Genomic DNA, 12,130 nt, shown 5'->3' on the forward strand with positions numbered 1-12,130 from the left:
GCCGCGCGCAAGGCTCCGCCCCTTGGGCGCCGCGCGCAAGGCTCCGCCCCTTGGGCGCCGCGCGCAAGGCTCCGCCCCTTGGGCGCCGCGCGCAAGGCTCCGCCCCTTGGGCGCCGCGCGCAAGGCTCCGCCCCTTGGGCGCCGCGCGCAAGGCTCCGCCCCTTGGGCGCCGCGCGCAAGGCTCCGCCCCTTGGGCGCCGCGCGCAAGGCTCCGCCCCTTGGGCGCCGCGCGCAAGGCTCCGCCCCTTGGGCGCCGCGCGCAAGGCTCCGCCCCTTGGGCGCCGCGCGCAAGGCTCCGCCCCTTGGGCGGGGCTCGGCTTTGCCCCTGCAGCGCGAGAGCGCCCGCGCCGCGCTACCGGAAGAGGCGGGGCCGCCACGCATCACGCGGGGGGCGGGAGTTGACAGACTGTCTCTGGCTGGATTTCGGCGGCCCCGGAACCGTGGAAGAGGTTCCCGAGGGCCGCTACGATGCCCTCCCCGGAGCGGGTCAGTCAGCTCCTGGACCTGTGAGTTGGCCCCGGCCCGCCTCCCTTCGCCCCGCCGCGGCACCACCCGCCGCCCCGCGCGGCTCTCCTTCCCCGCCCCCTTCCCGCCTCTGACCGCTGAGAAGGCCCCGCAGGTGTTTCCACTCCTGGATCCCAGACTTGTTCTCTCCTCACTGAGGAAGGTCAGGCCAAAAGGGTTGCCTAGCGAGCTTGCCTGTCTGTCCTTTATAGGTGTCCGAACTCAGCTTTGACAGCTCCACACTCAGGGAGTTCCTGGCAGTGGCCTGTCTGATGGGAGCTGAAAGCCTTGATAAAACAAAACATTAGATGGGGTACTCAGAAGCCTTCAGCAAAGTTCCACCCAGTTACTATAATGGGGATAAATATTGATTCCCTTTTTGTAGCGCTCAAATTCTCGATTGCGCTTGCTGGGTTCAGTTCCTGGCTCTGCTGTTCACCAGCTGTGTAACCATGGAAAGTAATTTCATCTCTCTGTGCCCAAGTTCTTGACCTACAATATTAGTATACCTATCTCATGACATTGTAGTGAGGATTAAATTTAACATATTAAAAGTTTAGAAGGCTGCCTAGTATTAAAATTAAGAGAGCTTTCCTTGATATATTTTATTGGCGGAGAAACCAGAAGCACAGAGACATGTAGTTACCCAGTGATTTATGAGGTGAGCACGTTAAGGTTGTTTAACCTTTGCAATGGTCATTGCAGTGGGAGTTTACAGATGGCAGGGGATTGGTTAAAAGTGCTTATTTTATGCAGATATTTTAAGAAGACTATTTAAGTTGATTATCAGAGGCATTTATAAGAAATAACCTAAATTTCACTTATGTTCATGAAATAATCTAGGTTCAGTTTTGATTACATGGCCTAACTGGCTTGGTCAGTTTGGGGAATTTTCAAGCCTGGTCTCCATTTTATTTTATTTAATAAATCCCCGACTTCTGGTCATTGTCTTAGCAAGCTGATACTGTAAACCAATATAGTGTTACTCTCACTACCTCATTTGATGTAGTCATGGAGGTGAACGGTCAGGTAACTGCTGTTACTGATAGTTTCGTAATCACCCTAGGCAGTGGCAGTGGGATCACTGAGTTCTTTTAGCTGTCTTATCCTGATGGATTTCATTTGCTATGTGAGTGGCTGCTCAATTTAAAGACATTTAAAACTCTTGAGAGGGAGTTTCTATTATAGTTCAGCAGGTTAAGGACCCAACGTCGTCTCTATGAGGATGCTGGTTCGATGCCTGGATCTGGCATTGCCACAAGCTGTGGTGTAGGTTGCAGATATGGTTTGGATCTGCTGTTGCTGCGACTGGTGCCATAGCTGCAGCTGTGACTTGCCCCTGGTCTGGGAACTTCCATATGCCACAGATGAGGCCAAAAAAAAAACAACCTCTTTAAGAGGTTACTAGGGAGGTTAATATTGAAATGGAGCAGGACTTAGTTTTTCTGTGGAAAAACTTTAGTCAAAGAATAAGTTTAATCAGAGAAGTGAGCGAAGGGAAACAGTCAAATGAGGCCACGTAATAATAGTTTTGTCATTAAGCAAAGTCAAGGATCTTCTCAGGGGCTATAGATAATATTCTGTCATATCCTGTGAGCTGTCTTATAGTAATGAAACCTCTATCAGGTGGAAGAAGTTAAATACCTGGTGACCAGAATATAGCCATGCCATAAGCTGACACAGTTCCAAGAGCAGGCAGGCCTCAAGGAAATGGGAACAAACTGATCTGGAACTGAAGATTAACTACTAAAGATAATCAAGATGATGCTGGTCAGACCACCACATGACCAATTTCAAAATGACTGTCAGAGCTGACTATGCTGTTTCTGCGTAGAGCCCCATCTCTCCACTTATAAGAGCTGGTTGTCAGTGGGAGGAGTCAGCCTTTGGACAGGAGTCCATCCTCCCCCCATTGGTTGCTGGCATCTGAAATAAAGCAAACTTTCCTTTCCACTAATCTTGCCTTTTTATTGGCTTTATAGTGGCAAGCAGCTGAACCCCACTATTGGTAACAATGTGATGACTCTGAGAATAATAGCCAAGGATTGAAAAATTCCCCAGAGCAGAAATCCCAGGAGCCATGATATAGCTAAGTACATAATCAAACAAAGAAGCATTGCCTATTTGATTAAAGATTGGCATCTATCTTTAAGATCTTTTTGAGGGAGTTCCCGTCGTGGCGCAGTGGTTAACGAATCCGACTAGAGACCATGAGGTTGAGGGTTCGATCCCTGCCCTTGCTCAGTGGATTAACGATCCAGCATTGCTGTGAGCTGTGGTGTAGGTTGCAGACGCGGCTCAGATCCTGCGTTGCTGTGGCTCTGGTGTAGGCCAGTAGCTACAGCTCCGATTCGACCCCTAGCCTGGGAACCTCCATGTGCTGTGGGAGCGGCCCAAGAAATGGCAAAAAAAAAAAAAAAGGTCTTTTTGATGCATTAATATAGAAACAGCATTTTTTTACCAGTACATGCACTTCCATCTTGGGTGGTTAGTGTGTTTAAAATATGCAATTGTCTGATGTAACTCTGGCTGAAGAATTTACAGATTTTTGCTGTAAATGTAGAGATTTTTGTAGAGGATGAAGTCTCTCCTAGTGAGGTCTAAGTGCAGTCTTTTGTTGGTCTTTTCCAATAAACCAAGTCTCTAGGTTCCAATATATGGGGCACGTTGTATTCTTTTGGAAGCAGATCACAGAAAGGTTTTTGAACCTGGTGGGAATAAGCCTTTCGATATTGTGTTAGTGCCTTACAGTACTAAACTATGTCCTGATTACTTAGGAGGGGACAAACATGAGGAGGTCTTATTTTATAGAAGTGGTATTATAGGTAAGCTTCCATCTAAGTAAGCTTTTATGGTGTGAGCAATCAGGTATTTAATAAGAAGCATTTCCATGGAAACAAAGACAAAGATTAATGGAACAAATTATAAATGCAGTTTTTGAGTCAAGAGAGCAGCCAGTTGAGAAAATTTTTGGACTTTAGCTTGAATTTTTAGATGGTGGAATGAGGATGGCAGTTTCAAACTGATCGGCTTTCCTGGTTTGCAGCTTGAATGTCTTTTGGTGATGTTATCAGGTGTTCTGCTGCACTCAGTTGTAGGTAGGAAGGTTAGTTGTAGGTAGGAAGGTGTAATTTTAACATGTACAGGATAATGACTTGTATACACAATAAATTTAGTGAACATCCATCATCTTACACAGATACAAAATTAAAGAAATAGAAGAGAAGTTTTTTTGGAGTTCTCTGGTGGCCTGTTGGTTAAGGATCCAGTCTTGTCACTGCTGTGGCTCGGGTTACTGCTGTGGCACTGATTCCATTTCCTAGCCCAAGAACATCCCCATGCTGTGGGCAAGGCCAAAAAAAAAAGAAAGAAAGAAAATAAGTTTTTTCCTTATGATGAGAACGCTTAGGAATTATTCTCTTAACAACTTTCATGTGTATTACATAGCAGTGTTGATTACATTTAACATGTTGTACATTATGTGCCTATTTCTTATTTATCTTATAGCTGGAAGTTTTTACCTTTTGACTGCTTCATCCAATTCCCCCTGCCTCTGGTTACCACAAGTCCAGTTTCAATAAGTCAGGATAAGTAATGATAAGTCTAGTTACTATATGTCACCACACAAAGATATTACGTAGTTATTGACTATGAAAATATATGTCCACCCAAAAACTCATGCACAAGTGTTTATAGCAGCATTATTCATAAGAGCCAAAAAAAAGTAGGAACAACCCTGGGAGTTCCTGTCGTGTCTCAATGGTAACGAACCTATCTAGTATCCATGAGGACGCGGGTTCAATCCCTGGCCTCACTCAGTGGGTTAAGGATCTGGCATTGCTGTGAGCTGTGGTGTAATCTGGCAGCTGCAGCTCCAATTCAACCCCTAGCCTGGGAACTTCTTTATGCCTCATGTGCAGCCCTAAAAAGACAAAAAAGACAAAAAAAAAGGAAAAGTAGAAACAACCTGAATGTTCATAAACTGATGCATGCATAAACAAAAGGTGGTATACCATGTAATGGAATATTATTTGGCAGTAAAAACAAATGAGGTGTTGATACATGTTGCAACATGGATGAACTTGAAAATGTTATGCTAAGTGAAGGAAGCCAGTAATAAAAGACCAGGAAGTTTATGATTCCATTTACATGAAATGTGCAGAATATGGAGTTCCCGTTGTGGCGCAGTGGTTAACGAATCCGACTAGGAACCATGAGGTTGTGGGTTCGGTCCCTGCCCTTGCTCAGTGGGTTAACGATCCGGCGTTGCCGTGAGCTGTGGTGTAGGTTGCAGACGCGGCTCGGATCCCGCGTTGCTGTGGTTCTGGCGTAGGCCGGTGGCTACAGCTCCGATTCGACCCCTAGCCAGGGAACCGCCATATGCCGCAGGAGCGGCCCAAGAAATAGCAACAATAACAACAACAAAAAGACAAAAGAAAAAAAAAAAAAAAAGAAAGAAATGTGCAGAATAGGCTAATCTAGAGAGACAGCAGCACCCTGTCTCTGTGTGTCCTCACATAGTGGAAGGGGATAGGGCTTTCTCTGGAGCTTCGGTTAGTTCCCTAGGCTATGGAAGATGAGGGGGATTGGCAGATAATGGGTACAAGATTTCTTTTTAGTGTATTATAATCTTCTAGGATTGGATAGTGATGATGGATGCACAAATCTGTGGATTCACTAAAAACCACTGTTATGTCAGATATATAGATATATATGTGTGTATGTATATATATATTTTTTTATTTTATTTATTTATTTATTTTGCTTTTTAAGGCTGCGCCCACAGCCTGTTGATGTTCCCAGGCTAGGTGTCAAATCAGAGCTATAGCTGTTGGCCTACACCACAGTCACAGCAATGTGGGATCCAAGCCGTGCCCTAGACCCGTGCTCATGGCAACACCGGATCCCACCAAACGAGGTCAGGGATCGAACCCGCATCCTCATGGATACTAGTCAGATTCGTATCTGCTGCGCCACAATGGGAACTCCAATATCAGTTATATTTTAATAAAGCAGTTACTCCCCAAATTATTTTTTTAGTTAAGCTTTTGACTTTTAGAATAAACAACATGAATTTCTATTGATGGTAGAGTGTCTCATTTCAATATCATAACAGAGTGAGGAGAATGAGAGCTGGGAGAGTATAAACTTGTTTCCCTTCCTATTCCTTGCAGTCCATTGAGTACGAATTACTTAAAATGTTTAAACACCTAAATAATACATAGTATTGGAAATTGGGAGCGATATCCATGAAGATGTGCCACCCAGATCACCCTTCAGGGAAGGACTTTCTGCCCACCTGTAGGGTGGAGGGTCAGCAGATAAATTCCATTACTCAGCTCCTTCAGAATCTACCTCTGCTACAGAGTCACCTAACTCTGTGACCTAGAGGTCAAATTCTTCTTAAGGGCAGCCCAAATCAGTGGCAAGGATGTAAAGTTCCAGCCAAAAATAGAATCCCTGGATTTTGAGTCTTTTTTTTTTTTTTTTTAATTCTTACCACCAAACCTGTGGCACATGAAAGTTACTGGGCTAGGGATCAAATCCGAGCTGCAGCTGCTGACTTATACCACAGCCATGGTAACACTGGATCCAAGCCACATCTGCGACCTATACTGCAGCTCATGTAAATACTGGATCCTTAACCCACTGAGTGAGGCCAGGGATTAAACTCTGCATCAGGACCTGTTTAAAAACTAGTATCTCATGCCTTTATTATGAATAGGTGTACAGTTTGAATTTTCTCTACGAATATGTTACAGAATCCTCAATATGAAAAAATATCATTAACTGAGCTTTAGAATTTGTGAATACTAATGGGGTCTGCTATGGTCTGAATTTTATTTGTTTTTTATTTTTTGTCATCTTTTTTGGGCCACACTTGGTGTCATATGGAGGTTCCCAGGCTAAGGGTCAAATCAGAGCTATAGCTGCCAGCCTATACCACAGCTACAGCAGTGCCAGATCTGAGCCATATCTGCTACCTACACCACAGCTCACAGCAACACCAGATCCTTAATCCACTGAGTGAGGCCAGGGATCAAACCCGAATCCTCATGGATACTAGTCAGGTTCGTTACCACTGCGCCACTACAGGAACTCCCTAAATGTTTTTGTACCTCCAAAATTCATATGTTGCAATCCTAACCCTAAAGGTAATGTTATTAGAAGCTGGGGTCTTTCGGAGGTATTGAAATCATAAGGGTGGAACCTCATGAATTGGATTAGTGCCTTTACAAAAGAAGCTTCAGAGAAATCCCTAGCCCCTTCCACCATGGAGAACACATAGAGAAGGTACCAGCTGTGGAACCAGGAAGGGAGCCCTTACCCAACCATCCTGGTACTTTGATCTTGGATTTCCAGCATTCAGAACTATAAAAGTTAGTTTTTTGTTGTTTATAAGCTACCCATTCTGTAGTTTGTTATTACAGTTCAACCAGATGAAGACAGGGTCCTTTAGCAAAGAAAGAAAACCCTTTACTATGAGAATATCTTTACAACACAAAGAACAGAAGACTCTCATGCAAAACTACTTGAGCAAAAAAAGCATTAACAGTCAAAATTTACAAAGTTTCTAAGGGAAAAAATAGCATGAAAAAGACAACAGAAAATAGTATTGACACTTTAGGAACTGCAGACATAGAACAGTTTGAAAGATTTTAAAACAAATATATTGGAAATATTCAAAAGCAAAGGAACAATTATCCCTAAGGGAAGAATACAGATAAATAATGTTTTTGTTTTTGTTTTTTTTAATTAGAAGCCCTAAGAAAGAAAAATGTGTCGTTGAAATAGCAACTTATATCTCCTTGCCTGGGAGTTCCCGTCGTGGCGCAGTGGTTAACGAATCCGACTAGGAACCATGAGGTTGCGGGTTCGGTCCCTGCCCTTGCTCAGTGGGTTAATGATCCGGCGTTGCTGTGAGCTGTGGTGTAGGTTGCAGACACGGCTCGGATCCCTCGTTGCTGTGGCTCTGGTGTAGGCTGGCAGCTACAGCTCCGATTAGACCCCTAGCCTGGGAACCTCCCATATGCCGCGGGAGCGGCCCAAGAAATGGCAAAAAGACAAAAAAATTTAAAAAATTCCTTGCCTGTTTCATAATGGATGATAAACTGGATTTTGACTACATCCTGTCCGTTTAAAATAAGACCTACTGGTCCCCTTCCCACACTCCATACTTTTTCAGTTAGCTGAGTCTGGTATTGTGGGGCCACTTTTGAGGTCATTTTTGCAGCTTGGCCTTATCCTGCTACTTAGAGTACTATTGGTTGCAGCTTCAATTAAATGCTTTAAGGGACAAATTTAACAGATTTAGCTTTAACCTCTGTTGGTCACATTAATTAAAGTAGCTGACAGAGTGGCATGCTTACATGAATATTTGAATGCACCAGGAATGTGTTGGGGTGGATTGTTGGAATACGGAATGACATGGACCTGTACATTCTTGCTGGGTATGCCAAAAATGCAAGGCCTTGATTACCTCTGCTGTTTCTCATTGTGTTTGTAGCAAACACCCTTGAGGAATGAAGTATTTTCTCCTTCCAAAAAGAGCAGGCTTACTTCAGTTTGCTATAAAAATGGTGAATCCCCCAAGTTCAGTTCTCCTCTCCTATAACACAACCCACTGCATGGGCAGTTCTCTGTCTGGGCCCATCTACATTATACTGTAGGACTTGAAGGGCATGGAAAACCAACAGAAACATGAAGCTCTGGCTCCTGCTCTTGTTATGAGTAATAAGGTCCTTTTTCTCTGACCCAGGAATTTCATGTCTTCTTCCAGCATTGATAAAATGGGAATAAAGCTAGCTTATAAACTAGTAAGTAGGGTAAACTCTGAGACTGCACAGTTCTTGACAATTGCAAAAATCAATTACAGGAGGATTTTTAAGTCAAAAAGTAAAAAGTAAATACATTTAGTGAATTTTTTTTGGAAGAAAGCATAAGAGATAGTCAAATGTCACATGAAAAGATGTTCACCATTGCTAATTCTTAGAGAAATGCAAATCAAAACTGCAATGAGCTATCACCTCACACAGATCAGAATAGCCATCATCAAAAAGTCTACAAATAATAAATGCAAGAAAGGATGTGGAGAAAAAGGAACCTTTCTGTATTGTTGATGGGAATGTTACTTGGTACAGCCACTATGGAGAACAGTATTGAGGTTCCTTAAAAAACTAAAAATAGAACTGTCACATGATCATGCAATATCACTCCTAGGTATGTATCCAAAAAATACAAAAACTCTAATTCAAAAAGATATATGCTTCCCAGTGTTTACAGCAGCACTGTTTACGATAGCCAAGACATAGAAGCAACCTAAATGTCATTCGACAGATGACTAGATAAAGTGTAGTATATTTATACAGTAGTGTATCACTCAACCATGAAAAGAATGAAATAGAAGAGAGCATAGGAGAATATCTTCACGAACATAGTACAGTGGAAGAGTTCATAAACATGACACAAAAAAAATACTTGCCATAAAGAAAACACTGATAGATCAGAATGCATTAGTACCCAACAGAGAATATTATTAAGAGAATGAAAAGGCAATGCACAAAATGGAAGAATATATTTGCAACATATATAACCAATAAAAGGCTCATGTCTGCAATAGAAGAGGAATTCCTGTACACAACTAAGTAAAACAGTCAACCCAAAATAAAACTGAACATGATATTTGAAAAAAACTCCAAGAGACTGAATGTACAATAAAGGAATAAAAATGTGCTCAAATTAATTAATAATCAGAAATTGCAGTTTAAAACCCCCATGCATTGTTACTATGTGCTTACTAAACTGGCAAAAATTAAAAAGACTGGAGTTCCTGTCATGGCGCAGCGGTTAACTAATCTGACTAGGAACCATGGGTTGCGGGTTCAATCCCTGCCCTTGCTCAGTGGGTTAAGGATCTGGTGTCGCCATGAGCTGTGGTGTAGGTTGAAGATGCGGCTTAGATCCTGCGTTGCTGTGGCTCTGGTGTTGGCTGACGGCTGCAGCTCTGATTCAACCCCTAGCCGTGGGAGCGGCCCTAGAAAAGGCAAATAGACAAAAAAAAAGAATTAAAAAGACTGACAATGCCAATGTTGGAAAAGACATGGATTCCAGGAGTTCTCATTGACTGATGGTAGGATTTTTACTTTGGAAAACTGGTATTAAGCTAAACATATACATGTCCTACGAGTCAATAGTTCCACTGAAGATATATACTCTACTGAAACACCAGCACATGTGTACTAAAAGAAACGTCCAAGAATACTCAACTCATATCAATACTCATAATAGTAAAAAAAAAAAAATTATTAAGCACCACACTGTACATCAGCAGGAGAATAGATAAAGTAATTGTTGGAACCATGGAATATTATGCAGCAGTGAAGATGAACCTGAACAAACTATAGCTATCTGCAACAATGCAGATGAATCTTGTAAACATTTTAGCAAAAGAAGCCAAAGAAAAATGGTGGAGCAATAATAAAGCCAGACCGAATAGATTCTAAAGTGAAAAACATCAGTATAGATAGAGACATTACTTAAGAGTAAAAGGAATATTCCACTAGAAGACAAAATGATCATGAATCTGCAGCTAAAGCCTAGTCATATAAAATGGAAAATTTTAGGAGTTCCATAGTGGCCTAGTGGTTAAGGATCCAGTGTTGTCACTGCCATGGCTTAGGGCACTGCTGTGGCATGGATTCAGTCCCTGACTTAGGAACTTCTGCATGCCATGAGCATGACCAAAAGAAAAAAGAAAAGAAACAAGTTTAGTCATGGTAGGAAACAATATACTACATTTTATAAGTATAGAAACAACACTATAGGGAATTCCTATCATGGCACAGTGGTTAACGAATCTGACTAGGAACCATGAGGTTGCAGGTTCAATCCCTGGCCTTGTTCAGTGGGTTAAGGATCTGGCGTTGCTGTGAGCTGTGGTGTAGGTCACAGTCGCAGCTTGGATCCTGCGTTGCTGTGACTCTGGCATAGGCCGGCAGCTACAGCTCTGATTAGACCTCTAGCCTGGGAACCTCCATATGCCGCGGGAGCAGCCCTAGAAAAGGCAAAAAGACCAAAATATATATATATATATATGTTTTTTATGCATATATAAAAGTATATAAAGGTATGAAAAGTACGGACAGATACTATTTTTAAAACTTCATGGTTGGGGAGTTTCCTTTGTGGCTCAGCAGTTAAAAAACCCGACTAGGATCCATGAGAACTTGGGCTCCATCTCTGGCCTTGCTGATTTGGTAAGGGTCCGGTGTTGCCTTGAGCTGTGATATTGGTTGCAGACGTGGCTTGCTTTGGTGTATGCCAGCAGCTGTGGCCCCCATTCGACCCCTAGCCTGGGAACGTTCATATGCCCTGAGTGCAGCCCTAAAAAGAAAAAAAAAAAAAAAAAATTCATGGTTGGAGTTCCTTTGCTGTGGCACAATGGGATGATGGCATTTCTGGAGCACTGGGATGCAGGTTTGATTCCCAGCACAGCAGAGTGGGTTAAGGATCCAGTGTTGCCACAGCTGCAGGGTAAATCACAATTGCAGCTTAGAGCTGATCCCTGGCCCAGGAACTTCCATATGCCACTAGGCAGCCAAAAAGGAAAAACAAAAACTTTATGGTAGTAGTTGTCTCTGCAAAGGGAGATAAAGAAGAGTAAACCTGAATAAGTGGACAAAGAGGTTTTAATTTTATCTGAATTGTTTTATATAATGAAAGATATCTGATACAATATAAAATTTTTAAATTCTAGATTTTCAGCACATGACATCCTGTTTTTTTCTGCATTTAAAAAAATTTCATTATAAAACAGTAATGCACATACACTAGCAAAAACTAATAGAAATGAAAAGAAAACTTGATTTTAAAATAGAGTATTACAAACTAAAAATTCTACAGGTTTAGCAGAAAAAAGACAGTAGAAAAATTGATCCCAATAAACAGTCATAAACACCTAATATATTTGTGTGCACATACATATGTCATACAAAGAGTGATTGGTTGATTGATCAGTTGATTTTTTTGGCTACATGTGGCATGCAGAAGTTCCCAGGCCAGGGATCAAACCTGAGCCACAGGCAGTGACAACGCAGGATCCTGAACCACTAGGCCACCAGGGAACACCAGAGAGAGATTTTGGATACATACGTATAATACAAAAAGAGAGAATATTACATCTCAGTGAATATATGTTCTCTGAATATTTATAGAGCATATACAAAATCAGTCATATATTTGGCCACAAAAAATGGCTCAAATTTTGGGGGGAGGGCCATGCCTGCAGCATGCAGAATTTCTGGACCAAGGATCAAACCTATGCCACAGCACTGACCACACTGGATCCTTAATTCACTAAGCCATCAGGGAACTCCATAAATTTAAGTAAGAACATAGCAAAATAGGCAAAGGATACACATAAACAATTTTGAGAAAAGAATATCCAGATAGGGAGTTCCCGTCGTGGCGCAGTGGTTAACGAATCCGACTAGGAACCATGAGGTTGCGGGTTCGGTCCCTGCCCTTGCTCAGTGGGTTAACGATCCGGCGTTGCCGTGAGCTGTGGTGTAGGTTGCAGACGTGGCTCGGATCCCAAGTTGCTGTGGCTCTGGCGTAGGCCAGTGGC

The 12,130-nt window shown here is 42.5% G+C and overlaps 1 protein-coding gene across 7 annotated transcripts in view; it reads left to right on the top strand.

The window, feature by feature from the left end:
* The first annotated feature begins 358 nt into the window (after window positions 1–358).
* Window positions 359–12,130, top strand: part of AMN1 (antagonist of mitotic exit network 1 homolog) — a 49,711-nt gene continuing 37,939 nt past the window's right edge. For 3 of the 7 annotated variants that reach the window (XR_014803672.1, XR_014803671.1, XM_021092086.2), the window contains exon 1: window positions 359–667. Coding sequence is in view for 2 of the 7 variants with exons in the window: in XM_021092084.2 (XP_020947743.1) it covers window positions 469–506 (38 nt within the window). In the remaining 5 variants the exon portion in view is untranslated. Of the gene's footprint in view, window positions 668–1,121; window positions 1,166–12,130 lie in introns of all 7 variants that reach the window. The other 4 variants (XR_014803670.1, XR_014803669.1, XM_021092084.2 and 1 more) reach the window with 2 other exon arrangements.

The sequence above is a fragment of the Sus scrofa genome, chromosome 5 (genome assembly GCF_054392235.1).
Source record: "Sus scrofa isolate SSC_HxYL_T2T_F1_AM1 chromosome 5, Sscrofa_HxYL_maternal_Yorkshire_Landrace_v2.0, whole genome shotgun sequence".
Lineage (NCBI taxonomy): Eukaryota > Metazoa > Chordata > Mammalia > Artiodactyla > Suidae > Sus > Sus scrofa.